This window comes from Gigantopelta aegis, chromosome 4 (genome assembly GCF_016097555.1).
Source record: "Gigantopelta aegis isolate Gae_Host chromosome 4, Gae_host_genome, whole genome shotgun sequence".
NCBI classification, from domain to species: Eukaryota; Metazoa; Mollusca; class Gastropoda; order Neomphalida; family Peltospiridae; genus Gigantopelta; species Gigantopelta aegis.
Genome location: NC_054702.1, coordinates 65,744,153 through 65,767,271, shown reverse-complemented (window position 1 = coordinate 65,767,271; position 23,119 = coordinate 65,744,153). Strand labels below are relative to the sequence as shown.

Below are 23,119 nucleotides of genomic sequence, written 5' to 3'. Positions count from 1 at the left end.
AGTGAACATCACTCGACCCCACTGAACACGTTGCCACCGCAGATGAAGCGTGCACCAGTGACGTCTGGCCGTTCTGTGACGTGGTAGGAGTGGTGGTCGAACAGCCTGGCGACGGCAGCGTAGATTATTGGCTCTCAGACGATTGCGTATGGTTTGATCAGACACTCGAGTTCCAGTCGCAGTCCGCAGATTGTCACGTAATCGGCGTGCAGTGGTTGTGCGTTGACGTAGAGCCATATTGGTGATGTAGCGGTCCTCTCTATTTGTAGTGCTTCGGGGTCCTCCCGAACGTGGACGATTTCGAACAGAATTCGTTGCTTGGTACCGTTGCCACAGTCGGCCAACGACACTCTGACTGACACCAAGTCTCAGAGCAACATTTCTTTGCGTATTGCCATCCTGAAGCCAAGCAATAGCCCTTCCTCGATCTTCGATAGTCAGTTGAAGTCGTACCATTGTCGAATTTGGAGTGTGCACCGTACACGAACGCAAGCTCCAATTATACGGAAATTCAGCATTGGGAACATGGAATACACGTGCAAAGCGTGCATTGAAGCGCTTTGTGAAAAAGCAAGTTATGGGCACTTAGCAGACCTTTCGCTTTCGCCCTAATTTACGTGCAAATGTAAGCATGTTTTCGCCATTAGAACTAGTCGACAGTGTCAATGACAGTGGATTTTAATTCATTTATGGGTTGCTTAGACCCACTTTCGTCAAAATGGAACAATACCATGCGTGACATTATGGTCTAGCTAATATAATTGACATTCAGAAAATAATGTCGAAAATATCGTCTGACCCTTAAATTCTTTTGAGTAGTGTATATATATATATATATATATATATATATATATATATATATATATATATATTTAATACGCAACAGATTCATCGTTCTCAAGAAATACATATCGTCTTTTTTTCTTCTAACTTATCTGCTTCTTCGTCCGTTCTTAGAATCGATCCCCGTCATTTGGGCTATTTCTCGTTACAGTCAGTGCACCACGTCTATGTGTAAGGCCGTGGTATGTGCTATCCTGTCTGTGGGATGATGCCTATAAAGGATCTTTTGCTACTAATGAAACAATGAAACAGGTTTCTTCTTTAAGACTATATGTCAAAATAACCAAATGTTGACATCCAATAGCCGATGATTAATAATTCAATGTGCTCCAGTGGTGTCGTTAAACAAAAAAACTTATAACTTTTATCTTTCTTCGTCCTTTCATTCAGAACGTTATAATTATATATTTTTCAGTAATGACAACATTGTTATTATTTGGCAGTTTTTGATATAACTTGTTTTAAAATTTGCTTATGAACATTGAATATGGTTGCATCATCCAGTTCTTGAAATAAATTTACTATGAAAATTTCTCTATTTCATATTACAAAAATACTATGTCAGTTTTCACTCCCCCATCCCATTTCGATTTACTCAATGAATGTCTAGTAATTCGTCTTGTCTATGTTCTATTAAATCCTATGAAATCAGATATATATTTTTTCTAGGTTATATAAAGGGATTGCATACTGGAGCTTAATATTTTCAATTCTCTCTTTTTTAAAATTATTATTGTGGTAGCGTAGCAAAAAGAAAGAAAGAAATGTTTTATTTAACGACGCACTCAACACATTTTATTTACGGTTATATGGCGTCAGACATATGGTTAAGGACCACACAGATTTTGAGAGGAAACCCGCTGTCGCCACTACATGGGCTACTCTTTCCGATTAGCAGCAAGGGATCTTTTATTTGCGCTTCTCACAGGCAGGATAACACAAACCATGGCCTTTGTTGAACTAGTTATGGATCACTGGTCGGTGCAAGTTGTTTACACCTACCCACTGAGCCTTGCGGAGCACTCACTCAGGGTTTGGAGTCGGTATCTGAATTAAAAATCCCATGCCTCGACTGGGATCCGAACCCAGTACCTACCATCCTGTTGACCGATGGCCTAACCACGACGCCACCGAGGCCGGTTTGGTAGCGTAGCCGTTATATTTTAAAACGGAGTTTTGTTTCCTTTTAAAGATGATTAAAGTTTAAATATAAAACAACGCCAGACTAATAAGCTCTGTAAGCATTTTCTACAGTTAGGTTTTGCACATACTGCTTTTAATTGTTTGACATTAAATTCTTTTGTTTTGTTTTTGCGTGTTTTTGTTCGTGTGTGCGTTTTTTTTTTTTTTTTTTTTTTTTTGGTCATCAGTTTTGTACTACAAAGAATTCTGTTTGATGTAAAAGGGGGAACTTATTTTTATTTGATTAAAAATCGTTTACATCCAACAGTCTTTTGTGTAGAAATGTATAGACCTTGAACTGACATTGAAGTGTATTAGACTTTGTATGAACTGTAAGAGTAGCCTATATGACGTCAGTAACTTTCCTCTCTTTCTCTCTAATGATCAAATGTCGAAATAACCATAACATATTAGTAAAGTTTGCTTTGTTTCACGACACCACTATAGCACATTGATTTATTAATCATCGGCTATGGAATGTCAAACATTTGGTAATTTTGGCATATAGTCTTAGAGAGGAAACACGCTACATTTTTCCATTAGTAGCAAGGGATCTTTTATATGCACCTTCCCGCATGCAGCATAGCACATACCACGACCTTTGATATACCAGTCGTGGTGCACTGGCTGGAACGAAAAATAAACCATTGCGCCTACCGACGGGATCGATCCCAAACCGACCGCGCACAGACTTTCAATATATTCTAAAACGAAACACTTAAAGTTTTCAGACATGTTCGGAATAGCTCTAAGTTAGCAGTAAAAATGGTCAAATTATATAACACATTATGTTTTCTGTTAAAACAACTTTTAGTGGTATTACAATAAGACAATTTTGTTTTCTTTCATTGTCAAAATATTATTTGGTCTCTGTCTTGTGTATTAATGCAAACTTGAATGTGTTAATGGTTTTGTTCTGAATTAACGCTCTCATGTTTCTCGTCCTTCTGTATATGTTGTATTTTATATATTGTTTATGAGATTTCATACGGCAGCCATTTCTTGCACATTGTATATACTCGGTTTCATCCAAAAGCTTATTACAGCTGTGTCAGAATAGAAATTGATGTTTTTTCAGTAACACAGGAATAATTATCAAGGTTTAATCAAACTAAAGTCAATACTAATGTAAACACCGATAGTCAAAACAGGCATGGTTCGTTTCGCTTAGATGACTGTTCTTTCTTTTTAATTAACTACCGTAGACAACAGCTTGGTCACCCAATAGCGCTTAGACATTAAAGTTTGCTTTGTTTAATGACACCACATAAGCACATTGATTTATTAATCATCGGCTATGGAATGTCAAACATTTGGTAATTTTGACAAAGTTATAAAGAGGAAACCCGCTACATTTTCCATTGGTAGCCAGGGGACTTTTATATGCACCATCGCACAGACAGGATAGCGCATACCACAGTCTTTGATATACCAGTCGTGGTGCACTGGCTGGAACGAGAAAAAACCCAATGGGCCCACCGACGAGGATCGATCAGAGACCGACCACGCATCAGGCGTGCGCTTTACCACTGGGCTACATCCCGCCTCTTAGAAAGTTGTAAAGTTAAACTTTATTAAATTCGTATAATGGACTTTGAGAAATCGAGATTTTAAAATTTTGAATCATCGAATTACAGTCTATTATTATAACTAGACTGCAAATTATTGTGTGACTAGATTTTGCCTTCGTGTGGTGTAACGTAATAAACAATAATTAAGCAACACTACTACTACTACTACTACTACTACTACTAATAATAATAATAATAAATGAATAAACAAATACACAATAAATAAATATACTCACGGACAAGAATCCCTGTGAATGATTAAAATAGATGACAATAAACGAGTAATTTATGTCCCGAATGAAATAATTTTCAGTTGTCACGAGCTTTAGCGTGAAAATTATTTTACGAGGAACAAACATTTGGTAATAATTGGTATTGAGTTTGTTATTATTTATTACATTAGCCTTTGTTTTTTTTCAGAACATTCTATTTTCAATACAACTAGCCTACATTTATATAGAAACGACGTGATTCTGAGTATTGCTATAACTTTGTATTTTATTCACGATCACAACCAAAATTCTATGTATTCTGTTCCATAAATTTGTATTGAATTGTATTAAAATAGCATTTTATTCGAAATTTAATCATAAAACCTGATAAAATAACTATTTTTATTTTCCAGATTATGAATGCCCGCTGGGGTAATAAATCTCAGTAATACTTATATTTATGGGGAAGGGGATTTAGCGCAGTCGGTTGAGTGCTCGCTTCAGGAGTTTATGTCGCAGGATCGAAACACCTCGGTGGATCCATTCAGCTGATTGTTTTTTCTCGTTCCAACTAGTGTACCACAACTGGTCAAAGGCCGTGGTATGTGCTTTCCTATCTGGGAAAGTGCATATTAAAGATCCCTTGCTGCATTAGGAGTCAAAATTTCCAAATGTTTGACATCGAAACAGCCGATGATTAATAAATCAATGTGCTCTAGTGATGTCGTTAAACAAAACAATCTCTCTTTTTGTGCGCCGTCGATGACGTTGTAACAGGACTAGATATTGCTGAACAGTCGTGGTAGTATTTTATCATTATCTAACGGGATGCGTGCAGTTCTTCCACTAATAACGGTCTTTAACTCAGGGATATTTTGGGACGTAAAACTAAATGATTCCGTAGGTCTACTAGCCTGATATAGGCATTTTGTAAACGTCATACGTAGGCTTCCGAAATACAGAAGATCTCTAGTACGCTTAACTGTTGAAAAAATCTCCGCAGACTTTGTATGGTGTTCTGATGAACATTAAAGGGACATACCCTAGTTTCAGCCCATGAAAATTAACACTAAGTTTAGTTAATCTACAAACTCGTAACACATATGAATACAGTTACATTTGAGTGAAACATGAGTCGGTGACTTTGAAATGATGAAATACACTCTAAAAATATACTGACACTCGACTCCATAACTTTTACCTCTCAGACACACGTGCGTTTTAAAAAAACATATGCAATAAAATCTAAGTAAAATATGATTTCAGTCTGTAAATGGCTCTAATAGTCAAACATATGCCTTAGTGTTTAAAAACTAGGGTATGTCCCTTTAATGAACACCATAACGTCTAGCAACAACGTTTTGTGCCATTCCAACTGCTCGAAGACGTTTATTTTCTTAGAGCCAATACATCACGATGACGACAATCAGATGCCAACACAAGTGGTTCTCTGAGTGATGAGAAGCTATACAATCATCTTGCAGTCCATTGATAATAAAAATGAATTTCAGATGAGCATATGACTGGAAATGCCCATAAGGCAGGCTGTGCGTATAAAACATGAATAGCACGTGCAATTCACAGAACTCCTCGGCTATATTGAGCGGGACGTAGCCCAGTGGTAAAGCGTCCGCTTGATGCGCGGTCGGTCTAGGATCGATCCCTGTCGGTGTACCCATTGGGCTATTTCTTGTTCCACCCAGTGCTCCACAACTGGTGTAACAAAGGCTGTGGTATGTACTGTCCTGTCTGTGGGATGGTGCATATAAAAGATCCCTTGCTGCTAATCGAAAAGAGTAGCCCATGAAGTGGCGACAGCGGGTTTCCTCTCTCAATATCTGTGTGGTCCTTAACCATATGTCCGACGCCATATAACCGTAAATAAAATGTGCTGAGTGAGTCATTAAATAAACCATTTCCTTCCTTCCTCAGGTATATTTGAAGTGAATGGTTACACAGTTATTTTCTGACATTTTCATGACCAGATTTCAAGAAATTGCATACATTCATTTGGTGCACAGGAATTTTTCTCCGCGAGTATACTAAATATAGAAGGTCTTAACTAGCGTGTGTTCTACTAATATACGTACGAATTTTCTACGACTACCGTCGGTCGCCATATTTCTTTTTGTGTGAAAAACATAAAGTTGACGTCGGTATAAAGTGGATTTGCCACGTCCCAGTAAAGGCGTGGATCGTTCCAACTCTGAAATAAGCAACAAAGTAACAACAAAAACATCATCCATCCCGTCGTTCATGCATGTATGCACTCATCCATCCATCCATCCATCCATCCATCCATCCATCTAACCATCCATCTAACCATCCATCCATCTAACCATCCATCTAACCATCCACCCATCCATCCATACATCCACTATCTATCCATCCATCCAACCATGCATCTATCTATCCATCCATTCATCCATCTATCCTTGCATCATTGCATCCATCAATCAATCAATCTAACCATACATCCATCCAAGTCAATTCATTCATTCATTCATTCATACTTACCATTACAAACCATCCCGACACAGAAAACGTCTGGGCACGTATAATCTGTAAAATATGTAGCAAACTGAATTAAAGGGACATATATTTTCTTGTTTAGAATATCAGTGTCTGTATATCTAATGTGTTTCTGGTCGTCTTAATATTTGTAAGAAGCCCAAACTGGATTTTGTCTTTAAATAATTTCGTACGTACGAAAAAACTATCTTTTAGGAAATAAGATGAAATTTAATCTAGTACAAATATTAGAACGATCAGAAACACGTTTAATATACTAATATTTTATGCAGAAAAATATATTTCATATGTAACTCAGGAATGTCCCTTTAAAAAGTCTATGTTAGTTGATAACATCTTAAAAAGTGCAGCAAACTCAGGAATGTCCCTTTAATTGGATATAAGTACGAAATGATTTAATACTTCCGCAAACCACCACTCCTACTTTGTTTTCTTTAAATCGTTCATAAAGACAAGATGAAATAAACAACTTCTGCGGTGAGTGTTAAATTGTTAGGTTTTCGATTTCTGGAAAGTTTCCAGTTAACAGTTAAGTATAGTACAGACAAAAAAAATAAAAAATTGGAAATAAAACAAAATTTAACCCAGTACAAATATTAGAACGATCGGAAACATGTTTAATATACAGCCACTAATATTTTATGCAAAAAAATATATTTGATATGTAATTACAATCGTTAAAAAGTTTTAGTCGATAACATCTTAAACATTGCAGCAAACTCAGGAATGTCCCTTTAAAGTACACGAAGACATAAAGCGTAGTCTGACTGGAATCAAATCATCTGGCATATATCCACTGGTTATAGACCAGGGACTCGTTCCATGAACTTAGAAACAAGCGCTAAGATCACCATACGTGTATACTATAATTATGCAATTAAGGTGATCTTAGTGTTAAGATCGCTACGTGGAACGGGTTCTATATGGCTATAAACCAGATAATTTGACCAGGGCCCATATTATCGAAGCTATTTTAGCGCCACTATATCGTACAACCATCGTAGGCTATGGCGAGAGTCGCAGTGAGGTCATAGCTTACGACCGTTTTACGATTTTGTATCGCTAAGATAGCTTCAAAAATATGTAGCCACACGATTTGACCAGATAGTTATAGGCTAGATGAAGTAACCAGATGGTTATGGACTAAACGATTTGACAAGATGGCTATAGACCAACTATTTATAATTGATCCGATGGTTTTATCAGATTGTTAAAATGTTTGTTTTTCAGAATTACGAAACCACATAAACACAAATAAATGTAATAATAATATGAAATCGAGTATATGTACGTGGGAACACTCCTATTCCACTTTGTTATGTGTAACTCCAGATGGAGAGGGTCTGTACTATATGGACATTATGAGGGACGGAGGTTTACGAAAGTAACTGTCCCTCTTCAGATATTGGTAAAGAGGCACCTTCAACCATCTACCATACTCCATTACTGGCGGTCATTTTACTCATTGGCTTGGGTCAGATTAGCTTTCTTATCTGCAAAGAGCAATAAACCAAGGGAAATACACAGATAGTGTAGGCTAGGAGCTACCTTTCGATCAACTAAGTCAAATCGACCAAATTAGCTCCATTTCAATTTCGGCGAACCGATCTAAATTATGCTTCCAAATTACTCTTAAGAAATTACGCAAAAATTTCTGTTTGACTTTAATAGTAAGGGGACATTTGCAAATTCAATAGCACCGAAAACCAATACCTCGCCCACTTCCGGCCCTCGTCGGGCTGCTTGTGCTCCCATGAACATGCCAGCGCGAGCGATCCCCTTTCCCAATCCCCAAACCCTTTTCTGTTCTGAACGGAGAAGCCGGCGAGAGTCGACACCTGCACCCATGACAAGCGTGTGCTACAACAGCTTGTTCTGAATGTGCACGTTAAAACCTTTGACCTGGCCTGACCTGACCAGATAGTGCATCCTACCAACAATAAGGCTTACTGAAAAGATACATATATAGTTGTAAACATAAAGAAAAACTACCAAAATTTATGGAAGCTCTTAGTTTTATAAAATATTATCGAACAATAGAAAAATATATTTTAGGGTACAAAGAAGACCGCTTTACAGAAAAATCCTTAAAATCAATACTTTAAATAATAATAATAATAAGAAGTCCATCAATTCCACTTAGTTTATTTTTACGCTAATGGAAACATCCTTTCAGCTGGAGATAAAACATTTCCTTAATTTTCTTACCAATATAACTGTCCTCCATGACTTTGCCAATCCCTATTACGTAATAGATGTACAGCTATTTTTCATTATTATTATTTGGCGATGTTATTTCTTCTTATATGTGTGTGTAGTATACCCAGGCCACGTGGGTATATAACACGGATATAAATGTGAGAAAAAAACCCCCAAAACACAAACAATAAGGCTTATGTGCTGCTTAACAAACATTATGTAGCCTTCTTTCTTGCCCACTGGACAGGGTTATCCAGCTTTTGCACGGTGCTAAAAAAATCTGTCTGACCGTAGGGCTAGATAAATCTGTTCGACCCGAGGGCTAGACGATTTCTACATACGCATGACATCATAATCATGGTTTTAAAAATTCTGTTTGCCATTTCACATTGTATCATTGTTTTAAAAATATTTAAACAAATTAATATTTTCAACTTTATATTTATTGGTAAGTTGAACATTACATATTTATAGCGTTGCATAAGGTGGACTATATTTTTCCGCGTATGATTAAATGAGCTTGCAGGTGAAATGTATACGAATCGTTCTACAATAAACAGACCATAGGTTACAAAATTAATGTTTTGTTACTATAATTAAATTGGCAAGAAAAAGAATCAATCACCGTTGTGAGGTATAGATAAGGCAATTCCAACCCTCGGGACAAAATGTTTTTGTAAGGGACTCGGTAAACCTCGGCCCTCACAAAAAAACATTTTGTCCCTCGGGTTGGATGAGCCGTATTTATACCTCACAGCGGTGATAGATTCTATTAGTCTTGTCCATTTGGCTCGTGCTTAATACAAATATTTAGTTTTATTTATTTTCATGCTTAGCCACTACGCCACGTAGGCCGGTTAGTACTAATGGGTCAGGTCAAACACTTTTCACATGCTCATATCCATTCAGTATTGAGGCATGTCCGCCTTGGGTCCTGCTCCTGTCTGTGATATGATCAGTGGCCGATTCCAGTACGGAAGTAGTACCAACATCCTACGAGTCCGTGGGAACCCAATGCATCCCTACAGATAGGCATGTTTTATGGAAGTAAAAGAGATCAGTATATTTAGTATGTATTTGTTTTCGCTGAGCACGCACTTCACGGACAACACAATTCGTCGCCCACGATGATGACACGATCGCCACAGCCATACCATCTAATAAAATAAGCATGATCACAACTGAATGCTCTGTGACGAATAAATTAACCTGAAACGTATTGCTCTAGAAACATACGTTAAGTGTAAACGCATACGCCATAAATGCGTTTCATAGGGAAAAACGTTTTAATTTCTTTTAAATCTGTTTTTGTCGATATGTAACAAATAAAATATTACATTCGAGTCCGTTAGATACCATTTAATATGGTACAACTATTTGTTTAAAAATGTATTCAACTTGCTTTCGCTCGATATAAAATAAATAGTATATAACGGCTACTCATACGATATTCTCTATGTCCATAAATTGTGCGTGTCTGTACGTATATATGCGTGTTTGTAAGTATCTGTCTATGTCTGTACGTGTCCGTCTGTGCGTGTATGTATGTATATGTGCGTGTCTGTATGTATTGATGTATGAATATCTATATATTGTATGTATGTCGAGGTTGACTATTACATACATAGATATTAACGCACTGGTGCAGGGGATAATTAAATCCTTTCTGGCCTCAAAAATTGTCCCATGCCGTTGCTGGGGCTCGAACCTGTGGCACCGATTCGCCCGCAAATTGCAAGACTAACCACGATACGCTCTGAGCTATCGAAGCTTCCATAAAAAAGGAAGTTTCTTTAACTCAACCATATGCATGGGGCCTACAATCTACGCGGTCGATCCCGCTTACGTGCATGAAACAGTGGGCAGACCTGTGTATTGATGTATGAATATCTATATATTGTATGTATGTCGAGATTGACTATGTATATGTGCGTGTCTGTACGTGTCTGTATGTACGTATATGTACGTATATGTACGTATGTGCGTGTCTGTGTGTGTCTGTACGTTAAGTGCGTACATGTACGTGTATGTGCGTGTTTGTACGTATATGCGCGTGTCTGTACGTATGTGTGTTTATATGTACGTATCTGTGCGTGCCTGTACGTATCCCTGTGTGTCTGTACGTATATGTGTGTATCTGTACGTATCTGTGAGTGCCTGGACGTATCTGTGTTTGTCTGTACGTGTCTGTCTGTGCGTGCGTGTATGTATGTATTTTTATATTTTTGAATATCTCTATTGTATGTATGTCGGGTTTTGACTTAAACATACATATATTCAATGACGCACTGGCACAGGGGATATTAAAATCCTTTATTGCCTTCACAAATTTCCTCATGCCGTTACCGAGACCCGAACCTGTGGCACCCAATCGCCCGCAATTGTTGGGCCGGAACGCTACCAATCAGACCAACTACGTTCCACAAAAATAGAACGATCGTTAGTCGACAGTATTCGTACCTGTCCAACAACCACGCGGTTCTAAGGCCCCATGGCTTGGCAACGTTTGACTTACATGCAGATGTGGACAGACCTGGCACTGGCTATATATGTATTTTTATATTTTTGAATATCTCTATTGTATGTATGTCGGGTTTTGACTTAAACATACATATATTCAATGACGCACTGGCACAGGGGATATTAAAATCCTTTATTGCCTTCACAAATTTCCTCATGCCGTTACCGAGACCCGAACCTGTGGCACCCAATCGCCCGCAATTGTTGGGCCGGAACGCTACCAATCAGACCAACTACGTTCCACAAAAATAGAACGATCGTTAGTCGACAGTATTCGTACCTGTCCAACAACCACGCGGTTCTAAGGCCCCATGGCTTGGCAACGTTTGACTTACATGCAGATGTGGACAGACCTGGCACTGGCTATATATGTATTTTTATATTTTTGAATATCTCTATTGTATGTATGTCGGGTTTTGACTTAAACATACATATATTCAATGACGCACTGGCACAGGGGATATTAAAATCCTTTATTGCCTTCACAAATTTCCTCAGGGGATATTAAAATCCTTTATTGCCTTCACAAATTTCCTCATGCCGTTACCGAGACCCGAACCTGTGGCACCCAATCGCCCGCAATTGTTGGGCCGGAACGCTACCAATCAGACCAACTACGTTCCACAAAAATAGAACGATCGTTAGTCGACAGTATTCGTACCTGTCCAACAACCACGCGGTTCTAAGGCCCCATGGCTTGGCAACGTTTGACTTACATGCAGATGTGGACAGACCTGGCACTGGCTATATATGTATTTTTATATTTTTGAATATCTCTATTGTATGTATGTCGGGTTTTGACTTAAACATACATATATTCAATGACGCACTGGCACAGGGGATATTAAAATCCTTTATTGCCTTCACAAATTTCCTCATGCCGTTACCGAGACCCGAACCTGTGGCACCCAATCGCCCGCAATTGTTGGGCCGGAACGCTACCAATCAGACCAACTACGTTCCACAAAAATAGAACGATCGTTAGTCGACAGTATTCGTACCTGTCCAACAACCACGCGGTTCTAAGGCCCCATGGCTTGGCAACGTTTGACTTACATGCAGATGTGGACAGACCTGGCACTGGCTATATATGTATTTTTATATTTTTGAATATCTCTATTGTATGTATGTCGGGTTTTGACTTAAACATACATATATTCAATGACGCACTGGCACAGGGGATATTAAAATCCTTTATTGCCTTCACAAATTTCCTCATGCCGTTACCGAGACCCGAACCTGTGGCACCCAATCGCCCGCAATTGTTGGGCCGGAACGCTACCAATCAGACCAACTACGTTCCACAAAAATAGAACGATCGTTAGTCGACAGTATTCGTACCTGTCCAACAACCACGCGGTTCTAAGGCCCCATGGCTTGGCAACGTTTGACTTACATGCAGATGTGGACAGACCTGGCACTGGCTATATATGTATTTTTATATTTTTGAATATCTCTATTGTATGTATGTCGGGTTTTGACTTAAACATACATATATTCAATGACGCACTGGCACAGGGGATATTAAAATCCTTTATTGCCTTCACAAATTTCCTCATGCCGTTACCGAGACCCGAACCTGTGGCACCCAATCGCCCGCAATTGTTGGGCCGGAACGCTACCAATCAGACCAACTACGTTCCACAAAAATAGAACGATCGTTAGTCGACAGTATTCGTACCTGTCCAACAACCACGCGGTTCTAAGGCCCCATGGCTTGGCAACGTTTGACTTACATGCAGATGTGGACAGACCTGGCACTGGCTATATATGTATTTTTATATTTTTGAATATCTCTATTGTATGTATGTCGGGTTTTGACTTAAACATACATATATTCAATGACGCACTGGCACAGGGGATATTAAAATCCTTTATTGCCTTCACAAATTTCCTCATGCCGTTACCGAGACCCGAACCTGTGGCACCCAATCGCCCGCAATTGTTGGGCCGGAACGCTACCAATCAGACCAACTACGTTCCACAAAAATAGAACGATCGTTAGTCGACAGTATTCGTACCTGTCCAACGTATATGCGCGTGTCTGTACGTATGTGTGTTTATATGTACGTATCTGTGCGTGCCTGTACGTATCCCTGTGTGTCTGTACGTATATGTGTGTATCTGTACGTATCTGTGAGTGCCTGGACGTATCTGTGTTTGTCTGTACGTGTCTGTCTGTGCGTGCGTGTATGTATGTATGTATGTATGTATGTATATGTACGTGTACATGTATGTGCGTGTCTGTATGTGTATGTACTTATCTGTACGTGTATGTCCGTAGCTGTATGTGTATGTGCGTGTCTGTACGTATTTGTGTGTCTGTACTTATATACACGTATCTGTACGTATCTGTGTGTATCTGTACGTATCTATGCGTACCTGCATGTATCTGTATGTATCTGTGTGTGTCTGTACGTGCCTATATATGTCTACGTATATGTGCGTGTCTGTGAGTATCTGTGTTTGTACGTGTCTGTCTGTGCGTGTATGTATGTAAGTATGTATGTCCGTGTTTGTATGTACTTGTATGTGCGTACCTGTACGTGTATGTGCGTGTCTGTACGTATATGTACGTGTATGTTCGTATTTGTGTGTCTGTACGTATATGCGCGTGTCGGTACGTATTTGTGTGTATCTGTACGTAAATGTGTGTGTCTGTACGTGCCTGTGTGTGTCTGTACGTATCTGTGCGTCTGTACGTATATATATATATGTGTCTGTACGTGTATGACATTATGTGTGTCTGTACGTGTATGTGTGTGTCTGTACGTATCTGTGTGTCTGTACATATTTGTGTGTGTGTCTGTACGTATCTGTGTGTATATGTACGTATATGTGTGTGTCTGTACGTATCTGTGCGTATCTGTACGTACCTGTGTGTATCTGTGTATATATGTACATATCTGTGTGTGTCTGTACGTATATGTATGTATCTGTACGTATTTGTATGTATCTGTACGTATATGTGCGTGTGTCTGTACGTATCTGTGTGTATCTGTACGTGTATAGGTGTTACTGAAGGTGTCTGTACGTGTCTTGCGTGTCTGTACGTATCTGTGTGTATATGTACGTATGTGTGTGTATCTGTACGTATTGGTGTGTGTCTGTACGTATATGTGCGTGTCTGTACGTATATGTATGTGTCTGTACGTATTTGTGTGTCTGTACGTAATTATGTGTGTCTGAACGTATATGTGTATGTCTGTACGTATCTGTACGTATCTAAGCGTGTATGTACGTGTCTGTGTTTTATGTACGTGTCTATGTGTGTCTGTACGTGTGTGTGCTCGGATGCAGTGACGTCGCGGCCTTACTCACCAATTCGTTGATGGTGATGAGGTTGAACATGATGCTGGCCTCCACGACGCCCGCTGGCCGTACACCTTTGTTATACGCCGTCAGCAACGACGCATACAGTTCGCTCTCTACGGTCGAGTTGAATGCACGCGTGCCTGCAATTAAAAACATTAATAGTCGGCTATCATCTATTGTGTGTCAAATCTGATATATAAGTCTCTCTGAGAATGGAAAATTTCTGGTAAGCCTTTTTTATTTTGAGTAACCCGTTACCATAATGTAAATCATGTCCTAAAATTGATTTAATGTGCGAACTAAAAATTGGTAGGGAAAACAGAGTTGTTGCTGTGATTGGTGGAGATGTTTATTTGTGATAGTACATGAACTATGAACACAAAACCGTATATATGAGTGTTTCTGGTTTCTGGTTTCTGCGGGAGTATTTCCTGCTGGAAACCTTTCATTTTCAATGACAGAGTGAAATACAGAAACAAGAAAAAAACCCACATTTTTGTTGCTTTTTATTTTTTACATATCCTAACGCGAACCGTAATAATTAAGGGATTCCACGTAACCGTGTGATATAAACTGTAACCCTCCCGCCGCGGAGTTGGTTACTGGCGAGGTCAGAGACTAAATCCGGGACGGGCGTGCCTGAACCTTCGGGATTTGGGCACGTAAATAGAGTTTCCTTCTTATAAATTGTAGGGTATCTGTCTTGGACACATCCACCGGGGAATCGCGAAGGTTGTGCCCAAGACAGTCGTGCTTGAACCTTCAGTGAATGTAAGCACGAGTCAAATGGTTGATTGATTGATTGTAGGAATGTAACTAGAAGCGTAGTTCTGGCTGTAGAATTAAATAGTGAAAAGTGTATTTGATGAATGAATTCAGGACTATTTATATAGTGAGATATAACATGTGATATTGCCTATTTCCAGTAAATCCCTGTCGGTGAACTCATTAGGCTATTTCTCGCTCCAGCCAGTGCACCACGACTGGTATATCAAAGGCCGTGGTATGTGTTATCCTGTCTGTGGGATGGTGTATATAAAAGATCCCTTGCTGCTAATCGAAGAAGAGTAGCCCATGAAATGGCGACAGCGGGTTTCCTCTCTCAGTATCTGTGTGGTCCTTAACCATATGTCCGACACCATATAACCGTAAATAAAATATGTTGAGTGTGTCATTAAATAAAACATTTTCTTCTTCTTTTCTTCTTCCATTTCCAATAAAGTAATAAACGTTTTTATAATAAACATTTGATTTCCAATGTTGAAATCACTGTAGTGTACAATTCGTTTTGGTACACTAATTGCAATGTGCCACACATTTTAAACTTGTATTGCCTTGTTATTTTAGACTGATTAGAAACAGTTATCACTATCATCGTCCCGGGACAAGCCCCTGGCTATCCAGAGACAGGCCCCGGGACGGACATGCTCGAAACTCTAGTGATATATGAGCATGTAAAAATTATTCGCACTCACTATCATCAATGCGAATTGATTACATTTAAATAGCGTATTCATTACGATATACAACAATACAATTAAATAAAAATATTTGTTTGCGTAGACGTGTTCTCAATAAAAAACAGATAATATGTAAAAGCTTAATAATAATAAAACAATTTGTATGTAATACATTGTTAAAAGACCCAGTAACTATAGATTATGAACAAAATACAAACATATGTCTGTCACTGATTTAATGGACATCATATATGAAAAACAACTTGGTTTTAAAATACTGCTCTCTGTGCTTTGATGTGTAAGCATATTCTAGGATATTTTCCCGCTAAGACGAGTATGCCAATAATGTAGTATTTTACGTTTCAAATGCAGCCATGTTGATTCTGCATTCATCAGGTAATAATATTATAAGGTTTGTTTTAGCGCATTCCTATATTATGCCTACTACAGTCTCCAAAACCACGGGGTCACTACAGCAAATGAGTTTGATGTGAATGACTTAACAGAAGAAATGAGAAGCATTAATAAATGTCATTACATATATAGTTGAGCATACAGATCTTGCGACAGTAAACACCTTCAAGAGTATTAGTTGGGGTTTTTCTCAATATAATATCTTGCATTTGTACGTAACTATGCATAATGAGTGCATTATATAAGTCGTGTGACTGTAAACATGACGTAAAAAAGAAGAAGGAAAAAAATGAAAACCGAAAAAGACAAACCGACTCTCCCCCCCCCCCCCCCCCCCCCCCCCGAAAAAGAATATTTCACCAGTTTCAATTAGGTTGTCAGTCTATAACAGAAACATCACATTCTAACAATCCCTTACACACCCGACTTAAAGTGACATTCCTGAGTTTGCTGCTATTTTTAAGATGTTATTGACTAACAGAGACTTTGTAACGATTGTAATTACATATCAAATATATTTTTCTGCATAAAATATTAGTGGGGTGTATTAAACGTGTTTTTGATCGTTCTAATATTTGTACTAGGTTAAATTTCATTTCCTAAAATATATTTTTTCGTACTTACGAAATTATTTGAAGACAAAATTCAGTTTGGGCTTCTTACAAATATTAAGACGACCAGAAACACATTGAGTATACAGACACTGATATTCTAAACAAGAAAAATATTTAATATGTAAGTTTAATCGTAGAAATATTTTATTAGTCGAAAACATTTTACAATGCAGCAAACTCAGGAATGTCCCTTTAACACTTTTGGAAAATAGATGCCTTACATTAAATGAGGGACCTATTTGTACGTTTTTGTTCGAGGTACATTAAAAAGAAAGAAAAAAAGCTCAGTGAATAAAAACAACTGATGCTTAAAACTGGCAGTGACATATGGCAGTGCTAATTTACGCAAATGCTGTTATAATCTATTCCTTAGAAATTAATGTATTTTTATTTAGTGTGCAATTACTGTGCATTAGCTATGTGCATTAGAGGTTGAAACCATTATAACAGGAAATAGTACAAAACGTAAAACCGGCGATGTTCTGCAATATGAGAGTCGCCAGTAAATGTATTCGTTAAATCTCTTAAATATCACAGGACACCCCATTGTCTTGCAGTTAAATTAAATGTAGAATGCTACATTTAACAAATGTGTACCGCCAGGGTGGGCTGATGACCGCTTATGTGATACATTAGGAAACCGATTTAGAGACATGGATCTTCCAATGTTTATCTAGCTCGTTGACACGGCAGATCACTCCGATGAAAGGGCTGATCAAAGGGAGGAGAACAAGGGAACAAATACCCCTTTTTAACAATGTGTTTACAATATTCATTGAAGCGTCCTTTTTCGGAGTTGGTCCATATGCTCTGTTACCTTTGGTCCCTCCCTAAAATATTTCCAGGGTCCGTCCTTGCTGATGAACGACAATGATACAAGGTTAATATGCCCTGTTACCCTTGGCCCCCTCCCTAAAATATTTCCAGGGTCCGTCCTTGCTGATGAACGACAATGGTACAAGGTTAATATGCCCTGTTACCCTTGGCCCCCTCCCTAAAATATTTCCAGCGTCCGTCCTTGCTGATGAACGACAATGATACAAGGTCCATATGCCCTGTTACCCTTGGCCCCCTCCCTAAAATATTTCCAGGGTCCGTCCTTGCTGATGAACGACAATGACACAAGGTCAATATGCCCTGTTACCTTTGGCCAATCCCTAAAATATTTTCAGGGTCCGTCCTTGCTGATGAACGACAATGATACAAGGTTAATATGCCCTGTTACCCTTGGCCCCCTCCCTAAAATATTTCCAGGGTCCGTCCTTGCTGATGAACGACAATGATACAAGGTCAATATGCCCTGTTACTTTTGGCCCCTCCCTACAATATTTCCAGGGTCCGTCCTTGCTGATGAACGACAATGATACAAGGTTAATATGCCCTGTTACCTTTAGCCCCTCCCTAAAATATTTCCAGAGTCCGTCCTTGCTGATGAACGACAATGATACAAGGTTAATATGCCCTGTTACCTTTGGCCCCTCCCACCAATATATCGAATTCCTTCTTGTAGTATGCATCCTAGACTAGTTATTAATATGTCAGTTAAAAATTAGCAGGCAACATAAAAATCATATTCTCTTACAATTAACTATAGGAAAAGATATTACAGTTACCATGCTTGCCAAAGTTATAATGGGCAAAAACTTGCAGATACAAAGTACTTTCTGGTCCGGAACTAACTTTAAACAGTGTAAGGTCTAGGAGCAGAGAATACTTGTGAACTAGCCGGCCAGTGCGAGTTTAGCCAGGCTGCTTTTCCGATTAACACGTTCCAGTAGATGAGATCAAACAGTGCACGGCCTGAGAGAGCGACAGATGGAGGGGGGGGGGGGGGGGGGGGGGGGGGGGGGTGTCTATCTATTTTGATTTCAATGCTAAGTTAACCCAACACCATTTTTGTTTAGTTTTAAAATATTGTTATTTATAAGGAAGCACTTATCGGGTGAACATGATTACATTAATTCATTCATTCTTTCTTTAATTGTAACGTATTGTGTTTATTAGCCAATTCAGGTTCAAGTACGCTGTCCTGGAAACGTACCTCGGCTATCTGGCCTATCTGTCCAGGACAGGAATTAGTAGTTCGTTGTTACTAATTAGTGGTGTTGTGGCCCTACACCTCCCTATTGGGTCGTTATAAGTCCCTCAGAGTGGGAGCCACTATGGAGGTGCGAACACAGTACCCACGAATCTTAAAAGCAGGTTTCTTAACCACAACGCCATGAGATAAACTGGCACTCATGCTAAGCTAAATCCAACACCATTTTTTAAAAGTGTATTCAAAAGGAAGGAAATGTTTTATTTAACGATGCACTCAACATATTTTATTTATTGTTATATGGTGTCGGACATATGGTTAAGGACCACACAGATATTGAGAGACGAAACCCGTTGTCGCCACTTCATGGGCTACTCTTTATGATTAGCAGCAAGGGATCTTTTATATGCACCATCCCACAGACAGGATAACACACACCACGGCCTTTGATAATCCAGTCGTGGTGCACTGGCTGGAGCGAGAAATAGCCCAATTGGCCCACCGACGAAGAACGATCTCAGACCGAACGTTTTACCATTGGGCTACGTCCCGGCCCTGTATTCGAAAGACCATGATTACAAGCATGAAGTTTCCTGGTACTCATTCTAAACGACAAATATCGTAATCGTTGTTGTCGGTTACCAAAACATTGGCGTCACCCTGCCTTACTCTGGTTAAGCCAGAAGTAAGTTCCCTGGCAAAACAGACGTTATTAATGTACACGTACTTGCTCTGTGTCAATGATCCAAAACCGTTTTATTGTGTAACCGTGGAAAGCTCTCAGTGCAATTTTGATCTTATGGAGCGATTAATCACAGCATGCTACATTGGTATTTGTGCTTGCCACAAAAGCGTGCACCGAACGAGACCACGCAACACCCCCACTTTCACCTCACAATCCCAAGGACAAGGTCAAAGTTTTAGAAAGATTTAATCCGTATATAATATACAACATATAACAACGTGTGTCTTAGAGTAGCCATTTCTGAAAGACGTCTGAGAAATGAACCCCCAACCATCTTGCCTACGGATATCACCCTCAAAGGTTCATTTTCAGGAAGCACGAACCTATCATAAGAAATATAAAATCAGGGTACATTTCCTGTCTTACAAACCCGTTGGTGAGAACACCATTCGTTATTTTTGATAACACACATACGAACGATAATATTTTAAAGACATTCGACTGGCTGCTTCTAAGTGATGACCAGGTCACCAGAGCTATACCATCCAATGAAAAAAAAGAACGATCGAATCGATCATTCTGTGACGTCAGAGTTAACCTGAAATTGACTTGTCTGTGTTCACACACCTTAACTATAAGCGCTAGGGCCGTACATATATTTTAGTTGGAAAAGGCGTTTAAAATTATTTTTAAAAACTGTTTTCTGAAGATATGTAAGAACTAGAATACTACAATCGTGTCCGTTAGATATCATTTATCTTACAACTCGTTTTTTAAAAACGTATCAAACTGGCTTTCGCTCGTCCGCTCATATAGTATTGTCTATTTATATCACATGAAGATTCGTGTCAATACATAAACATCAAGATCGTCAGGCTGTTTGTAAAGAAGTATCAAGTTACTTTAAATGTAGATACAGGACCGTTATGCAAGGGTCAGACAACCATCTGCCACTACAAAGTTGACCAACTATCTGCTCATAGTCCGGGAGCCCAGAGAGGTTTAATTAGCATTGCGAGTACAAAAGGTCTGAGGCCTGGAATATGTAAGTGTGGGCTGTGGGACCCCCAAATGGCCATTCTTAAGTGTCATCTCCTGACCAATCCGAGGGGCCGTCCCTCAAAATACCCCAAATTTTAAGTTTAATTAGCATGATTGAGTACACCAACCAAACCTACATCAAAATGTTCTCTGTTGATGTACTAATTAAGATCCACCATTCTTAAGTGTCAGCTCCTGTACTTAGTCCACTTAAGTACGCCCCTAATTAGCACTAATTAGAAGTTTAATTAGCATGGTTGAGTACATCAACGAAACTGCCAAACTATAGGGTACCCCAAATCAGTATTCTAAGTGTCAAAAGTACCGTACCGGGTCAAAGGTGATTTCTATTAGCACGATCGCATACATCAACAAAACTAACGTTAAAATTTTCTCTGTTGATGTACTAATTAAGATCTACCATTCTTAAGTGTCATCTCCTGTACTTAGTCCACTTAAGAACGCCCCTAATTAGCACTAATTAGAAGATTAATTAGCATGGTTGAGTACATCAACGAAACTGATGCCAAAATATTCTTTAGGGTACCCTGACTAAGGATCAGTTTTTCTTAAGTGTCAAAACCTGTACCGAATCCATTTAAGGACGGGTCAAAGGTCACAATCCACCCAATTTCAGGTTAATTAGCACGATCGCGTACATCAACGAAACTAACGTTAACATTTTCTCTGTTGATGTACTAATTAAGATCTGCCATTCTTAAGTGTCATCTCCTGTACTTAGTCCACTTAAGAACGCCCTAATTAGCACTAATTAGAAGATTAATTAGCATGGTTGAGTACATCAACGAAACTGATGCCAAAATATTCTTTAAGGTACCCTGACTAAGGATCAGTGATTCTTAAGTGTCAAAACCTGTACTGAATCCACTTAAGAACGGGTCAAAGGTCAAAATCCATCCAGTTTCAGGTTTAATTAGCACGATCGAGTACATCAAAACATTAATATGTTCTCTGTTGGTATGGTAAACAAGATCCGTCAATCTTAATGTCAACTCCTGTAATTAGTCCACTTTAAATGCAATGAGCGTGAAATGAAAATTAATATAACTAAATAGTTTTCTATTTTATTGTAATATTATATGAATATGATGATATGACTATTTCCACATTTGAACAATGAAAGATTACATTTACTTAATCTACTCATTGCCTTTAATTCTTAATGTGAGTGTTATAGCAGCGATACTTTTTGCATGAACGAGAGTAACTGTTGTAATAGTTATACATACGTTGATCCATTGTTTTCACCAGCGTCTGGTGAAATTCTGAATGTACTATTAGTTAACAATGAAAAGTCTGGTATACCAAACTTAAGACACAAGCTAGTTCACAGGGTCCATAGGTTATGGTTCTGGGCAATGTAATGGCCACTCATTTGAATAATAAATTTAGGTGAATTCTGTGCAAGTTGCGAGCCACATGATATACTTTCGATTCCACGCCATAACAGATGACATAAAAATGGGATTTCTCCAAAACCACAGCATGAATAAAGAATGTGAGTATGTGATTACTATAAATGCAGTCGAACTCCAGGACTAGATCAAAACAAAAAATGCGTCCCTAAATCTAAACTAAGTTATTAATGTGATCAAAATTCAACTCAAGGTTTATTTTTTTTATTAGTCACCAGACAGAAAGAAAATTATTGATCAAAACAGAACTTGAGTTCCAGTCTGGTTCCATTTCATTGCCTGCCTAAACAACTTTCACCTTCTTTAATCTTTATCCTCAGAAAGGACTGCCTCATCTTCAGATGATACTGTCATGTCTTCCTCTTCAATGCTCTCATCACCAACGATCCAGTTTTCATCTGGATGAGGGTTTCTGGCAGCTGTGTTTCTTCATGGAATATTGGGTGATAATATCCATTGTAAAAATCCCAGTTTCAGTTGGATGTTGTTGGATATCAGTGAGATCGGCATTCACCCACATTTGTGCAACAAAGGGTGCATCTTTCATATGAATGTTTAGCTATGCCTCACATGGTGGAATGGCACTAGCATTTATGCCCTTCAGCTTCTCCAACGGATTCTTTGTCGTTGACTTTGGTCCATAACCCTTTTCAAATATCTTGTATCGAAAGGTATTGAGTGTTGTCTTGCTTGTATCCTTTGCTTCATAGATGCTAGCGGTAAATGTTTGCAGGGTATTTTGTGTGACATGACTGCTTCAATCGCCATATCTTCAAATGCTTTTTGTACCTTTGTATTATTTTCCAGATTAGCAGATGGTCTCAACTTTCCCTTGCGAACAAATGATCCAGTGTAATCACTACCGGTAAATGCATGGAATCCTGGTAGTGCTGCACATATCTGAGGGCCAAGTATCAAACTCAAACTTTCTGCAGTGATACAACATGATTACTGCTTTGTCAGTACCTGACGCACGGATGACTATGTCTCCTTTTACCCCAGTCTTGTGAGTGTCATCAACTGCTTTTGCATGAAGGCATATCTTGGTATCCGCCTC

The 23,119-nt window shown here is 38.8% G+C and overlaps 1 protein-coding gene across 2 annotated transcripts in view; it reads right to left on the bottom strand.

Annotated features, from left to right (window-relative positions):
* The window catches only part of LOC121372186 (neuronal acetylcholine receptor subunit alpha-7-like), a 39,471-nt gene that overhangs the window by 5,388 nt on the left and 10,964 nt on the right, over positions 1-23,119 (bottom strand). The window contains exons 2-5 of one of the 2 annotated variants that reach the window (XM_041498469.1): positions 14,381-14,514; positions 6,326-6,370; positions 5,899-6,014; positions 3,833-3,844 (exon numbers count right to left, since the gene is read on the bottom strand). In XM_041498469.1, coding sequence (XP_041354403.1) covers positions 3,833-3,844; positions 5,899-6,014; positions 6,326-6,370; positions 14,381-14,514 — 307 coding nt within the window. The remainder of the gene's footprint in view (positions 1-3,832; positions 3,845-5,898; positions 6,015-6,325; positions 6,371-14,380; positions 14,515-23,119) is intronic. The other variant, XM_041498470.1, reaches the window with a different exon arrangement.